Here is a 17,223-nt window from a genome sequence, read left to right on the forward strand (position 1 = left end):
CCAAAATCAGAGAGTTGACTAATATCTCAGGTTTCCTAAAGCTCTATAATGCTAAAAGTGTTTTTGTTCCTTATGAAAACAGTATGAAGCATAATAATTGTTCATAAAAATAGAAGCTGTGTATCACCTTGAAGAACCTGCCTAATGGATTGCTCTTATTTTAGTATTATTGAGACTCTGATGATTATCATGTTGTCATCATAGGACTACTGAAAAATCATTGAAGAATCTGGCTGTTAAAATGCCATGGTAGACACTAGTCGAGGTTTTTCAGCCCCAGATCTACTCTCTGGCATCTTTCTAGGGTACCACTGGTGGAATATATCTACTTCTGTTCTAGCTTGGCTCTTATGTTTCATTCCCAGTCCTTACAACTTCTCTGTAAGGCAGTTGTTTTTATCTACATTTTATAAATGATGAAACAGAAGTTCTAGAAGGTTCAGTGACTTGCCCAAAACATCACAGCTAAGGGCCAAAAGACAGTTCAGGTCTGGCAACCCAGTCTAGGTCCAGCTGACTCCAGAGTAAAAGTGCTGCCTTCAAACTCCCTTATAAATTCCAGGCGTTGGTCCTGAATGGGATACACAGTAAGGTTATATCAATAGGCAGATAAAAACACCAAACACACATGAACTCCTAGGTCACTCAATACTAAAGACTGCAGGAAGAAACCAGGAGAGCTGTGGATGTCAACAGGACAATGTGAGGGCAAATTTTGCCTCTTCTCTTAAGAACTTAAAAAGTCCACAAGAAGGAGGCAACACATTGAATGGGGTGGCCATGGACAAGTTATTTAACTTGGTTGCCCTTTAGTCTCCTCCTCTCTAAAAGGAGGATAATAATAGAACCTACCTTGTTTCGTGAGAATTAAATGAGTTAATTCATCCAAAGCCCCTAATGTCAGCTGCTATTTTAGGCCTGTTTTAACTGTTAATATTTGCTAAATTTCTCTTTGAGCTCAGGGACCCTATATTGAAAATCCTCTTTGGAATTTTAAAGGAAAATGTGTTAAGAGCAGAAATTACAACTAGTGCTTGAAATTAATGAATTCTTTTAAAGACTCATTATTTGTTTTCTATTTAGTCAGACCCACTTGTTTTTAGAGGGGTTTTAATGGAAATTTTAATTAAAATGGGAGTTCACTTGACTTATAGAATGGTGTTTATTAATCTCATCATAATGAATACTTTCTATTTTTATTATTTAACTTGACTTTGAAGATTATCTTCAACAATAAATTCACATCAACTTTGTCTTACTAGGTATTAACAGGTGATATCTGTTGAGATGACTGTAACTGAGCTACTTTAAAATTGGTGTTGGAAAAAACAAACAAACAAACAGCAACAGAAACTCTTTATCTTATCTATATCATAAGCCAGAGGCAAAATTTAAGTTACTGTTTGTGTAAGTGAATATGGAATACATAGGACCACAGATTATTAAAATTCATCAAAACAATTATCTAACAACTCTACTCTCTTTATTATTTCATGTTAATTTTAAATATACTTCTTTTAAAAAAATTGATGGTTTTCAGCCCTTGTCATTTTTGCTTTTTTCTGACTAATAATTATGGATTTTTCCTATTGTTACCAAATGTAAGAGGATCTGGTGGAACTGTTATGAACCAGTCTTTGTAGAAACTGGTTAAGACTGTACTCCCTTTTGGGTAAAGGAGTTTTGGCCTTCATCTCTCCTGTTCTAGTATTGCCATTGTTTTCCTTGTAGGCAAATTCAGAATGCCTTCTTCTTTAATTCAAATTTCTTAGCCACAAAACTTCTTGAAATGCTAAATGCCCATCATTTCTAGAGAGGTTTGGCATCTGTACTCACCACGTCACACAGTGTGTGACAGCTCACATGTCACAAGGACAGTTTTATCAGGAAAACACAACAGGTGTTTTGCTACATCATGATACTAACAATGAGGAGATAAAACACATATACTTTTTTTTTGAATTGGATACCCTCATTTGAAATTGTCATAGGAAACCTGGAAGATACTTAGTATTGTCCACAGATTTGACTAAGAGAGAAATTTGTATGTTTTTTAAAAATCCTGTGATCTCCCTGCTTTGCTTTCAAGATTTCCCCCACTAGTTCATCAGTCTCTTATATAGCTTCTTATTTCAGCTAAATATAATTTGTTTTCTGTGTTCAACCAAAACATAGCCACTATTGCTTCCTTCCTTTTTCCATACATTTCTTCTTCGACACAAATTGTTTTCCCACACTTTTCAAGTTTGAGCTTCTAGGCTTCCAGTCTCTGTCAAAATACTGCTAAACTCTTACCGTCTCTGGGGATTTTCTTCTATTTGATAGCTGATTATTTATTCTTTACTTGCTGTTTTTAACAAACTTTATATTCATACCTTCAGTTGGATTGAAAATTCCTCGAATGATTCACTTTTGTACTATTTCTTGTAAGTCATCCTGGTGGTCCACACATCTGTACATAAAAATATTCTTCTCATACTATGCATTCAGTAAGCATACTGATAAAATTAAGCATATCAGAATAAGAAGATTTTTAAGTTATACACTGCTGCTTATGGTATTTTATGTATCTTAGATTATTGTTCTGCACATTCTTTTAATATTTCCATCTGCCTCTGTTATTATCTTCCCTGTATAAATAGTAAGCTCCTTTATTGTGGAGAATGGCTCTGTCTCCTTTTTGTTTCGTATTAACCCCCATTATATCACGTACATTTTTTGAGACATAACATGTTAGCAATGGCCTTTTCAGCTCAGTTACTCTGTATGTTACATTATCAAGATTTTCTAAAATAAGATTTAAAATTATATATGAAACTTCAAGATAACTGTTGCCTCTAAACTCCAGGAGAGGGATTTGAAGTTCCACAAAGTACTATAAAGTAATTATAAACTTCAATCCCTTAGCAATTGCATTCTACATGGAAAGGTCTTAATTGGCATTCTGATTGGCATGGTTTGTAAGGACTGAATTTACTGTATATACTGAGTGAAGTGAAGGATGCCCTTAGTGGCTGAAGCTGCTGCCACAAATCCTGTCTGTTTCCAAACCCTGGCACCTAAATTACAATTACACTTAAGCCACAGAGATGGAATACATGCATTAGCACAGACGATCTTGCATCATGACATGCTAGGACCATAAGGAATTGTAGGGATTTTGCTGTCCTTATCCTCATTCTGTCCGGGAGGAAACTGAGGTCCAGCTTCATGTGGAATAGACAGCTTGGCAGAGGCCAGGTCTCTCAACTTTTCCTCCAATACCAGCTTGCTGCACCCTGCCAGGATGCTGTATATGGAATATAATGTCATATTTTACTCCATAAAATCTTAGTAGGCAGAGATGCAAAATGCACACCAGGCTTTTCTTTGTACTTCTTGAAATTATGGATGGATTGAAAGCCAGGACTTGTGTTGCTTTGTTATTTAACATATGAATATGGGAGTGGGGAGACATGTACTGCAAGCATGTAATGACTGAAGCTGTTCTAAATTATGGTAGTTAAGGAAAATAAACAAAATACTCTTTTGTCGACATTAAATGACACATTTTTCTTAATAGAGCTAAATATTGTCAGCACAATTAAAATTTGCCTATCTTGATTTTTTTTTTTTCCCAGCTACATGTGGTCATTTGAAAAAGCGCACCTCAGCATGGTTCAGATAATCACAGGACAACTTGTTGAGTCCTTTGATGAAGAATTTAGGACTCTCTATGCCAGGTCCTGTGTCCCCAGCTCATTTGTACGGGAAGAGTCAGCAAGGGTGAAGTACAACAAAGTGCTCTGGGAGAATGGCACTTTCCAGCGTTCAGTGTCTTCCTTAGCTTCCATTTCCAGCCAAAGAAACCTTTTTGGTAGACAAGACAAAATTCATAAACTAGATTCTAGCTACTTCAAAAAGAGAGGGATATATACTCTCAATGAACGTGACAAATATAGCATAAGAAATCATGCATACAGACCTCATTTTGTTCCCAACTTTAATGATCCAATCCATCAGCATCAACACAGTCAGATAAATGAAAATTGGAAGAGGCATAGTTATGCTGGGGAACAGCCAGAAACAACACCATACCTGCTGCTTAACAGGGCTCTGAATCGAATCACTAATGCTCCCTGTAATTGGAAAAGGCCTTCAGATAGTCTCAGTGTGGCATCCTCATCACGGGGAGGCTATGCAGGCCACCAGAACACACCTGCCCAGAGTTTTGCTGACCGACTTGCCCAGAGGAAGACGACAAACCTTCCAGAAAGGAATTCCAACGTGCGGAGGTCTTTTAACGGGACAGATAATCATATTCGCTTTTTGCAACAACGCATGCCAACCCTTGAACATACCACCAAGTCATTCTTGCGTAACTGGAGAATTGAATCCTACTTAAATGATCATTCAGAAGCTTCCCCTGATTCCAATGGATCGGCTCTAGGTGACCGGTTTGAGGGCTACGAAGGTCCTGAGAATTTGAAAGCCAATACCGTTTATACTCACTCTCGGCTTCGTTCTTCTTTTGTGTTTAAACCCACTTTACCTGAGCAACAGGAAGTTAACAGTTGTACAACTGACTCCTCAAATTCAACAGTCATTGGTTCCCAGGGAAGTGACATGCCTAAAAAGATCCCAGACACCCCAACAGGTGCACAGCATCTGACAGACAAACCCTCGCAGGAATCAACCCCCAAGCTCCCGTTGCAGTCGGAGGCATCAAAAACGCACACCCTACAGGTTCCCGAAAGCCACCTGGCAGTTTTAACCCCAACTACAAATGGCCCTACGGACTCAAACAACTATTTATATACAACCTTGTCTGTAAATAAGCAGACAGAAAACCTAAAGAATCAACAAAATGAGAATCTGCTTAAAAGGCGAAGTTTCCCATTCGTTGACCACTCGAAAGCCAATTTAAATCATGGAAATAGTAAGCATTATGTGTATAGTACATTTACCAGGAATCCAATTAGACAACCAGAAAAACCTAAAGAGGATTTGTTAAAAAGTTCTAAAAGCATTCATAATGTGACCCATGCCATGGAAGAGGATGAGGAAGAGGAGGTTACCAAGAAAGACCCTCCGAGTGGCACTGCTATCAAGTCAATTTCCATTGCTGCTTTGCTTGATGTGAATAAAGAAGAACCCAACAAAGAACTCACTTCCAAGAAAGAAGTGAAGGGTTCCCCAAGTTTTTTGAAAAAGGGATCTCAGAAGTTAAGGTCATTACTTAGCCTTACCCCAGAAAAGAAAGAAAATCTATCCAAAAATAAAGCACCTGCCTTTTATAGAATGTGTAGTAGTTCTGACACTTTAGTTTCTGAGGCTGAAGAGAATCAAAAACAAAAAAAGTCAGAACCCAAAATTGATTCATCTCCTAGAAGAAAACATTCCTCTTCATCCAGCTCTCCAGGCAGCATCCACAAGGGTAAGGAAGATGTAGCAGTTTGTTCATCTCAGGGGATACATTCTTCACCTGATGAAAGTAACAAAACTATACCTTCTTCAGGTCCAGTTGAAAGCAAGTTCTTGGAAAGAGCAGGAGATGCATCTGCCCCGAGATTCAACACTGAGCAGATCCAGTACCAAGATTCGAAGGAGATTAAAGCAGTTGTTGTTCCTGAACGAAAACCAGCTTCTTCTGCAAGACCAAAGCCCAATGATGAGCTTATAAGAACTCATTCAATTGACCGGCGTGTTTACAGTCGTTTTGAGCCATTTTGTAAGATTGAAAGCTCTAGTCAGCCAACAAGCAACATGCCAAATACCAGTACACACCACCCAGAAATGAAATCCTCAACTATGGGCAATAGTTATGGCAGGTCCAGCCCAATGCTTAATTACAACACTGGTGTTTACCACTCATATCAGCCAAATGAAAACAAGTTTCGAGGATTTATACAGAAGTTTGGAAGCTTCATACACAAAAATAAATGAAATACTGTAACTACAAATAGACTTTAAAATACAAAATGAATGTGGCTATAAATATTTGTCCAAAGAACATTGTAGATTTTTTTTGTAATATCCTAATAGATTTCTATGGGGGAGGAATTTGGGGTGTGAAGTATGTGTTTACCAACTTACTAATGTATAGTAAAGTTATTGTTCTGTGTGATAAATTTAGTTGTGCTTAATTACACTATAGATGGAATGTCTATAAATACATGATTTTTAAATTGTAATGGTAAGACAAATGTAATGAAATTGTTTTCTTCAGACTGAAGATCTTCTTAAGTCTTAAATGGAAACTTTGGTGGAGAGATGGTATGTGGATTTTAACCATTCATTGCAAATGCTTTCCTTATTAAAACGGATCATAACACTGTCAACGGTCCTTTATAGTACGTCTTTATGGGGTTTTCATATCTTCAAATTATGAGAAAATATGACAAAGCCTTTGTGGTTTTTAATTACCCTTAAATTCTACAAGATAACTTGTATTTTATTAATGTTTTATTAATTTTTCTGTGGAACTGGTTGGGCAGCAACAGTACAATTTAAACCATATAGCACAGCACATTTTTTATTTTATCTGAGGTGTTTGCAAAGTATCAGCCTCAGGTAGTTCAAGTACACCATAGAAATTTATTTTCAGGATGTGCTTATTTCCACTCTGGACAAAGGGAGCCTGTACTGCACTCCAGTCATCAGCTGCTGAACTTTTATTGTCATTCTTTCCTTCAAACTTATAGCAAGCCAGCAGGAATTTGGAAAACCTGAATTATTCCTCTCTTTTTTCTAATACAAAGAAGGTTTTAGGAAATGTAAACTTCTACATAAATTTTTATCTTAGATTAGTACGACAGTGCTTAGGTGTTTTGCTTGAGAAAGTCTTTGCTCTTTTTTATACTGTGTCAAATACACTCTGACTGCATAGTGTTTTCTTGAGAGAACCCTGATGAAAATGAGGAGAAGTGCTACCTGGCCTGGTTCTTCAATGACCTTGAGGCCTCATTGAAAGTTTTAAATCTTTCTATATCTTAATTTGATGATGATATGCAGTTCATAAGATACACTTTGCCTTTCTTAGAGTAATGAAATAAAAGCTCCATATCCATTACAGAGACATTAACTTGGCTTTACCTCATCCACAAAGAACAGAATTCAAGAAACAATGCATTGGGGCTTTCCTGGTGGCGCAGTGGTTGAGAGTCTGCCTGCTGATGCAGGAGACACGGGTTCGAGCCCTGGTGTGGGAAGATCCCACGTGCCGCGGAGCAACTGGGCCCGTGAGCCACAATTGCTGAGCCGGCGCGTCTGGAGCTTGTGCTCCACAACAGGGGAGGCCGCGATAGTGAGAGGCCCGCGCACCGTGATGAAGAGTGGCCCCCACTTGCCGCAACTGGAGAAGGCCCTCACACAGAAACGAAGACCCAACACAGCCAATAATAAATAAATTAATTAATTAAAAAAAAAGAAACAATGCATCATTTGAGAAGTGGAAAGTGTTTCTATGAAACTTTTTTTTTTAGTTCCCTGACCAGAGATTGAACCCATGCCCCCTGCAGCAGAGTCTTAACCACTGGACCACCAAGGAAATCCCCTATGACACTTTAAATATATCGTTTAACACCGTCTAAGTTGCTATATGAGGCAGCATGTTGTTTTCAAAACTCAAGATTCAGTCAAATATTAATATCTATGTCATTACTAAGTAATTAAAATAATGACATTGAAATATCTATGTCATTAAAATAATTTTCCACAGTATTTTAAAACCATGATAAGAAACATGACAGGAAAATACACGACAGCAGGAGAAGAAAACCTAACATTCATAGACCAGGTCCTGAGCTAGAATCTAAAGTCCCCACGGCACTATTTTGCAGCTACCATTGTCCTCATTATTTACAGGTGATAATTGCGACACTGAGACTCGTAGAGGTAATGCCCCAAACCACATCACCAGTGAGTCATGGTACTAAAGTGTCTATAACACTCTGTCACATCCTATTACCTCCCCAATGTGTTCAACACCTGCCTCACCCAAACTGTTGAGAATTAAATGAGACAACGTTTATATTTCCTGACTCAACAACAATCAACTAAGAAAGGTTTCGTTGTCTTTCTCTTTTGCTCTCTCTTTAAGAGTTGCAGAAATATACAACTAACTGTACAGCAATAGCATTTTATATACACAAATCCAGAATATAGTACTCAATTTCACATCATTCATAAAAGTAGGTTTTAAAACTCCTGTTATAACATAGGGAATTTCCAAGTACTACGACATGGGATTTGTTCGTTTTGGAAAGCTGAGTGTAAAAGATTGGAAAATTTGCACACTTCCTAATAATTTAACAACATAAAATAAGCATTAAGAGTGAACAGTCATGTTTCACAGGAAAAGTAGCCAAATATATTTACAAAAAAATTTGAATTTTTTAAGAAAACGGCCTTTGGAATGTGTAGTTCCTTATAATCAAATAAGGAATTCATTTACAATAAGAAAAATGTTTCTAATTGTTAGCGTTTTAAATTTTAGAGTCATCTGGCAATTGTATGATCTTCACAGATTAGTATCAGATTATTAAAAAGCATTAGAATTGAGGTTTAATGAGTGAGAGAGATTTTTCATTTTGCTCTTAGAAAAATTCACTTCTGTGATTCTGGACCATAGTCATTTACTGATTTATCAAAGGAGAATCTGGAGTTAACCAAACCAGATTGATTTTAATATTACCCATTCTTTGTTATAGTGAGATAAGGCATCTTTCAGAGTGAAGGGGCTAATGGGCTGTCGTTAGGCAGCTCTGAAATTGGAAGTCCTGAAATTTACAGCAATGCAACTGAAAATGCATAAAGCTGAAATTACATAAAGACTATAGAGTTTTAATCAGTTTAATTATATGCAAAAGCCTGTTGCCTTTTTGTACAACAGCTGCCATCATTTCTGGAAACACAGATAGCTTTTAAGTAGTTCCTGAGTTCCTCCTCTCCCTGGTAGAGTTGGAAGCCTAGGGCTTCATTCCATCCACCTGTGACGGGTAGCTTGGGCTTTTTCACGGCAGATTTATTCCCCTCTCCCTCTTTTCTTTTCTTATTTTCCTTCTATTTTTTTCCTCCAGAAATGTCTATATGTCAGCATCTATACACAGTAACTTTCCAAAGTTTTTGAGGCTGAGAAACTCCACAGGGTTAAGACTGAGCAAGCATACAATGCTTCAGATAATTTACTCAGGGTTTTGAATTTTCAACAGACACACCCAAGCTTCATGGATGTAATCATTTCAAGCAATATATTTTCTTTTTCTCCCCATGTTAATTTTGGTGGAAAGATAATGTCACTTAGATGCAATTTTATATTAAAATTTGGTAAGGCAATTTTTACTCTCTACATAGGACATTAGTTTGTAAGCAGAAACTCAGAAAATTAGGTACGATTTCAAAGTAGTTCTTGACAGTTTCAGAATAGTTTAAGTGCCTGTATCCTGAACACACTGCTGTCCCTCTGTTTCAGGGATTGGGATTGGCCACAATTCTGATGCAATGTGTTGAGGTCTGGGTATATGGTGGCCATCTACATTTGTGGAAGCAAATATCTTATTTAATCTAGATGGCATCTAGTGTGACCCAGATGAGGTTGAACTATGGCTGCACTCAACTATAACTTTACTCAAGATTTTCCAATTATTCAACTATTATCCCACAGATATTTGTCTTTTGTGGATATCTGTTGATTCTTAACGTGCCTATGGCTAAGAGATATAAATTAGAATCATTGTTTTACATAATGTGTGACCTATGTGTGATGCTGTTTTTTTTAAAAAAAGTTTATCATAAGATTCATTTGGTTCTAGAATATTTAAAAAGAAAAAGATGAAATTATAAACCAAAGAGAGTCAACTTTTTATATACGTGCAATGTTAGCAAATATTCTTCCAAATTCACTTTTGTTACTAGATTTAATAAGTGAATATTAAATAATTTTGTACAAAATCTATGCATCAGGTTGTTTATTTTTTATCTTCATACCCTGGATTTCACCACTGACACTGATGTTTTTCACTTAGTTATTATATAATGAATTTAGATTTTTACACATTTTAAAATATTTCTCCATAAATTTTGAAATAATCTGTTAAATGCTTAACTTTTTTGGATTAACAATTACATTTCATTTAATAATTTATCCACATTTGATATCCAGTGACAGTATTCTTCCCTTAACAGTATCACATACACTCATTCTCTTTCTATTTCTACTGGAATATAGTAGTTATTTTAAATAACTTGTGACTTTGAAAAACAGAGACGATTTTGTTAAAATATTGATAGCTGACTTTTTTAGAATTTTGTAATGTTTAATTTGAGTAAAATATTCTGAAGGTGCATTTGTATTACATCAGTTAGTGACATTATACAATCTGGAATCTGAAAGTTACTTATAACCCAAAATGCATTTTCCTTAGGGAAAAAAAATATCCCTTATATCACAGATTAAGATGCCATTGAATTAAATACTGGCCTTTTAAAGGCAAATGTGATTTTTAAGTAGGTAACAAAAATTTTAAATAGTTAAGTAAAAACAAACTTTTACTTTTTTTACATTCACCATAAGTGTCGCTGTTTAAGAAAATTCTGGTTCAATGGGATAATATGAGACATAGATGAGGTTTTACTTTTGTGGCCATCCTAAAGGAAACTTATGAATAGGCTCAGTTGATTTGAGGAGCCAAAGACCATCCTGAGGTTTTGAACTAGAAAAAAACAGAACGACCTTAAAAGAATTAAGTTTGTATCCTGCCTGAGGAAAAGAATTACCTGACGTAGGATTACCTGAGCTGAAAACATTAAAAACAGAAAAGAGAAATATACAGAGGAATACTCTTGAGCTAACAAAGAAAAGTATAACACGTCTGATTGGACATTTCTCCCATAACTGTTTCAATAATCTAGCTCATTTATTTATTCACCACTCATACTGGGAACCTACTTTGTTCCAGGTATGCAGGTTACAGTAGACTTTATGTAAGAAGAAAGAATGTCTGGATCATCAGGAGGTGCAGCAAGTTTTCATGAATGTTTTAAGAAACACTGTTTGTGCTTGATTTCTTTCATATTAAATGAAAATGGTAATATTTTGTACTTCATAGGAGTATGTAAATATCAAACACATCTACTTTGTAATTTGGTCCCCTCGAAAGAAGAGCACAGGTAAATATTAGCATAATACGATTATCATTCCACTAACATTGCTTTGAATACTTTTTACTTGGATAAAGTCAGTAATAACTTTTAATTTCTTAGTAGTTCTCTCCAGTGAACCCCAAATTTGACAAAGTCCAATAAAATGAGTTATGCCTGTCTACAATCACAAGCACTGAAATTGAAACTGTGATTAAAAATCTTCCAACAAACAAAAGCCCAGGACCAGATGGCTTCACAGGAGAATTCTATCCAACATTTAGAGAAGAGTTAACACCTATCCTTCTCAAACTCTTCCAAAATACAGCAGAAGGAGGAACACTCCCAAACTCATTCTATGAGGCCACCATCACCCTGATACCAAAACCAGACAAAGATGTCACAAAAAAAGAAAACTACAGGCCAATATCACTGATGAACATAGATGTAAAAATCCTCAACAAAATACTAGCAAACAGAATCCAACAGCACATTAAAAGGATCATACACAATGATCAAGTGGGATTTATCCCAGGGATGCAAGGATACTTCAGTATATGCAAATTAATCATTTTGATACACCACATTAACAAATTAAAGAATAAAAGTCATATGATCATCTCAATAGATGCAGAAAAAGCTTTAGACAAAATTCAACACCCATTTATGATAAAAACTCGCCAGAAAGTAAGCGTAGAAGGATCTTACCTCAACATAGTAAAGGCCATATATCACAAAAAAAAAAAAAAAAAAAAAAGAAATACCTGTTCTGAGTCAGGAAAACGATTTTATGATGTCATGAATTGTCTTTCCTAGGTTGCCTTAGCTTTATCCATGACCTGCCTTAATCTTCATCTGTTTAGACCAATTCTAGAAAAATTTTCTACAGCAGACTTCGTGACAAGAACCATGTGTCAGAATTAGAGCAACATCAAGAAGATACGATGTTTAAGGTGCTGGGCGATTTATGAGGTGGTTACTAATTAATGTGGAATATAGAAAACTCTTAGAGGGAGCGTTGGACAGGGGGAGACTAACATATGAAAAATTATTCCACTGTGTAACAGAGTGTTTGCCATTACCCACTATCAAAACAAATAAATTTAGTGGTCCATAATTATATTTTTAAAAATAGAATAGGAGAGACTAGAATAGAAAATATCAGAGTGCCTCACAAATAGCAAGAACAAATATTTGATGTCACTTTAATTGTTCACAATTGTGGAGGCATTGGTCACGATGGAAAATGTATTTTTTTTAACTTATTGAGAAAATTTCAAACATATACACACCTGGACAAATATTTTAGTGAATACCCATCACCCATCAACTCATGGATATATGTATCATCCACACTCTTAACTGTTTCACCATTTCATATTATTTTGAAGCAATATCAGATGTCACTTCTGTGTTTTCATTATGTATCACTAAAAGTTAAGGATGTTTTCTAAATATCCTTAATATTTAAGGATATTTTCTATAATATCCTTAATATTTAAGGATATTTTCTATAATACCTTTATCAATTATTCCTTAATATCATCAAAGATCCGAAATGTGTTTCTTTGTGTCATTCATGATCACCATCTGCATTTCCTTTAGAAGACGTAATGTCCCTAACACTACACGTGGGGAATTGACTCAGTATTAGGTATGGGAAATTTATGACATCATTTCTGAATTAGTTTTTGATAGGTATGTAAAGTAGAATTCACCGGGCTGCTTTTAAATGTAGAGTCAAATTTTCCTTCATTCTGCAAGTAAAAAGAGAAGAGAAAATGGTATCTTTCCAGATTTTTCATCCTCCCTAAAATGCGTATCTCCTGAACAATTTACTACTCACTGATTTGTTGACCTTATCCTAACATCATTAAGATCATTATTTATGGATGTAATTACTATGGATGTTGCCTTGGATTTATTTAAGTAGTCATTCACTGAAATTAAATGTCTATTATTTGCTGGATACCTATGGTGTACGCACAGTCTTCTCCTTCCAGAAGCATAATTTAGTGATCGAGTCACAAATAAACAATTAATATCCCATGTGAATAAGCCACAGTGGAGTCTCTTTATGCTAGTAAGATAAAGTGGAGTATCTACTCTAGGCAGAGGAAAAGCATATACAAAGATAGAAATGTATAAAAGGTGTGGTGTTTTTCTAAAACAATGGAGAGGTTTGTGTGGTTTGATTTTAGCGTTTATGGGGGTGCAAAGAAGAAACGGTAAATGTCAGAAAAGAAGCTTTAGTGCCAAATTATAAGGCATCCTATGTGCCAAGCTAAAGTCTAGACTGTATCTTGGAAGCAGTGAGAAATCTTTGAAGGCTCTTGAGCTTGGAATGACCTTTAAAATTGTTTTTGTAAAAATTAATCTTAGGAAGTGCTACTAAAAATGGATGAGGAGGAAACGTGGAGATCCAGAGTCCAACTAGGAAGCTACCGTGGAAATCTAAGAAATTTTTAATGGGTGACGAACAAACGCAGTGGCCTTAGGGGATGAAGAAGAGGGAACAAAATTGAAAAGGTTTTGGAATTAGAATAAAATAGTTGATAACTAAAAATATGATTTTTCTTAAAGGAAAGAGATGAGTTTTGATCATTTGAGTCTTTTAGCTTGGAAGGCTGCAGAGTTTCCTTACCTGAGGTAAGGTATATAGAAGAAGGGGCAGGCGTGGTGTGTGGTGGTGTGTGGAGGGAAGGATGCTGAGTCATTTGTAGTTGTTATGTTTCAGACACTAAGTTGTAGGCAGCCATTAATGGTGTATATCTGGGGCTCAGGGGAGAAGAGTCAGATAGTTGTGGAAGTAATCTGCATTGAAGTGGATAATCGAAGTGGATAATTACACTGAGTAAGATTGTCCAGGGACAGGTAGAAAAGAGAAGAGAAAAGAAATCAAGAGAAGAGAGATAGGAAAGAAGAGCAAATGGCAGTGATTTTAGCCTTATTTTTTTTCACCAGTGACCACAAAACAAATGAATCTCCCCTGCTGAAAATATGTTTATCTTGCTGTTTATTGCATGTTTTAAATAGTCAACGAGAGTTTTCCTGAGCACTTTCCTGGAAACCCCTTATTTAAATCCAAGATTCTGTCTGTGTATCTTAAATACTTCCTCCACATTTATGATGAGGATATAAATGTGTATAATACACACCAAAATTTCTCAAGATGGTAGCAACCGGAAAACTGCCTTAGGCTAAATGTAACAACAAAGGAAGGCTTTGATGACTTCCTAAGTATGTCATCTCTTGAATTTCTCTTTATCCAGATGGTTTTTCATGATAGAAACACAAACTCAGTGGTGAAGCATTTTCACAAAGGATCTCTTCTGTCCTGATATTATTTGCCAAGTAAAGTCATTATATTTCAAAATATAAACAGACATGGACTGAGTAACTATAGCAGAATTGTAAAAGAAAGATCTGCCTAGAGCTATAAACTAGAATCGCTTCTAATGAGGCATGGGGAGAGTGTAGCTACTCCAGCTGGAAAGAGGAGAGGAAGGTAGAACTTAGAATATTGGAGGTGTAACAAGGGACCACAACAGATAATCCAACACAGAACTCAGTGTTTTGTGGTACTAACAAGGAGTATGATGAGGCCCCCATAGGTTGGTATGTGAACCATATAAAGCATATAAACTGCTGATTTAACTGGGAGTAGTTGGCATAGAGAGTTATGGCTAGCTAAGGGGGCTCCTCCATAGAAATTTCCAGCAACTTTGGGACTTATTAAAACAACTAAGTTCCTCTAAAACTGGAGATATTTGGTGGGTATCCAAGCAAAACTCTGGATTCAGAGAACAAAATAGGAAAACAGTGGCTGGGTCTGAGAAATTAGGATTTAGGGGAGTGAAATTTTAGTGTTTGAATTCTGTGTTTTATTCCTTGTGCCTTCTAGGGTTCTTTGATAAGGAAGTACCTGACATGCTGGCCTTGGTTTTGTACCACACTCAGGGCTCGGCTAAGAAGTAGGGCTAAGGCTTACATCCAGGGGGATGTTGTTTGCTTCCCACAGTCCTCCTGCCTGTCTTTGCCCCCCTTTCCTGCCCCACCATGTTTCATCCTCATACAAGCACACAGTTTTTTGCATGCTGGTGAAAAGTGGCCTGTTTATTGGCTTCATCTCTGATTAGTCTTCTTACTAATCAATGCAGCCTTGAAGAGCAGCTAATAAGAAGGGGGGTCAGAAGAACATGCTAGGGTGGACATTCTGTCCTCTGGGATAAGAGGTGGAAATATAAGAAGAGGTGCATAAATATTAAACTGTTTTCCAGAAATAGGGAAATGATTTGATAACCAGATAAAGTAGAACTAGCCAGTAGGGTGAGTCAGATTGGCAATGAGCATCATGACACTGACCCTCAAAGGGAGGGTCTGGAGTTAGCTGAATATCACTGACCAGAATCAAGATCCATCTTAAAGACCAAAATGAAGCTGAGCTTGAGCTTGTTAAAGAGAGAATGGGGAGGAGGCATGGCGGCGTACAAAATGTTCCCTAATTGAGTCAAAGGAGTAACATAACTAGACAGGACTTTAAAGGCTCTAGAAAAGGCATCAATGGCAAACATTCTACTTAAACTAATGATTTTTGTTTGCTCCAGACTTCTTGGCACATATGTCAAATTGCTCCCGTTTGTGAGGAATTGATTTAGACAAAAGATGCTCAAATGTTCATGTGCATATAAATGTCTTAGAGAGTTCATGAAAACATAGATGTCTGGATTTTACCCCTAGAGTTTCTACATTAGTAGGTCTGGAGGGGGGCCTAAAATGTGCATTTCTGAGTCCCCATATGATGTTCGTGCTGCTAGCCTAGGGATAGAAATATGAGAACCACTGAAGCTAAATTTCTGTGCTTCTAAGAAGATTCTTAAGCCTCAGTAATTTCAGGGATGTTTACACTGCCAGAATTTAATGTTGAAATCACAACATTTAACTATAGCATATTCTACCAAAATAAAATATTAAAACTTGTTTCTTTAGGATTGGTTTGCCTCCTTCACCTCGGTGCACACACATGCTCACACGCTTTCTAGGACCTATGTTTGATGAATGACATTATGTTAGAGAGAAATCATGCTTGCTCCATCTTTAAGCTTAAGTAGTTTTCCACTAAAATGGTTCTCTCTTCAACCTGTTGAAAATTAGTTAATATCCACCTAAGCCAAATTTGTAGGTTTGCTTGCTCAGCTGTTAAGAGATATTTTTATCTGTATATATTAGAAGGGGAGAGGAATCGGATCTACACTACTTTGCCTTATTGGGGCAAATGTTATTTGTATATTATTTTTAATAAAAAATTTGGAATTATGTAATCTATATCATTTATAGGTCATCAACATATAATTTATTTTGCCATTTGAGAAAGAAAACATTTTCTGTTTTACTATATTCAATAACAAGGAAGCTCATTTGCTATTGCTATGGAGTTCTGTGACTGTGATCATTTTGATCTGACTACCTTACAGAAAGAAAGACATCATTAAATAGCCTGGTTGTCTATATAAATAAATAAATAAATAAATACATACATACATACATACATACATAAATAAATACATAAATAAATATTATACATAATGGGGTGTTGATGCCATTATAAGACATTATAAGACTTAACACTAGATAAGAACTAGATTTTTAAAATGTACTGTTGGTTTATATATTCTGTTCAGGTTAAATTTAAATAAGGAATGAATTATTGATATAAAATACACTTGAATACATCTTGCTATTTAGAGCTAGATAAAAAATTAAAATAAAAGTAGAAAAGCCATAAAATTGGTGATTCTGTGCTTTGTTAAGTATGGAGAGAGAGTACTGAAGACTCATGAGCTTGGCAGAGTGCGCTTTATTCAATGCACCCTGAATGGACAAATATTAGCTTACTGAAGTCCAGTTAATTCAAACCTTATCAACATTAATTATTCATTCAAAAATGTCTGCCCCAGAGGTCAAGAGATCCATAATAGGGACAGCTGCACAATAGATCAACACTAATTCTAATAGTATTAATAGCTAGTATTTATTGAGTGCTTATAATGTGTGGGGATTTTAAATGCATTATTTCAACTGATCCTCACAGAAATTTTTGTGCTA

The 17,223-nt window shown here is 36.0% G+C and overlaps 1 protein-coding gene across 2 annotated transcripts in view; it reads left to right on the forward strand.

Moving 5' to 3' along the window:
- FAM83B (family with sequence similarity 83 member B) overlaps positions 1 to 6,320 on the forward strand; it is an 81,729-nt gene extending 75,409 nt beyond the window's left edge. For both annotated transcript variants that reach the window (XM_036870797.1, XM_036870798.1), the window contains one exon: positions 3,621 to 6,320. In XM_036870797.1, coding sequence (XP_036726692.1) covers positions 3,621 to 5,925 — 2,305 coding nt within the window. In that variant the 3' untranslated portion in view covers positions 5,926 to 6,320. The remainder of the gene's footprint in view (positions 1 to 3,620) is intronic.
- The last annotated feature ends 10,903 nt before the right edge of the window (positions 6,321 to 17,223 follow it).

Source organism: Balaenoptera musculus, chromosome 11 (genome assembly GCF_009873245.2).
Source record: "Balaenoptera musculus isolate JJ_BM4_2016_0621 chromosome 11, mBalMus1.pri.v3, whole genome shotgun sequence".
In the NCBI taxonomy this organism is placed as follows: domain Eukaryota; kingdom Metazoa; phylum Chordata; class Mammalia; order Artiodactyla; family Balaenopteridae; genus Balaenoptera; species Balaenoptera musculus.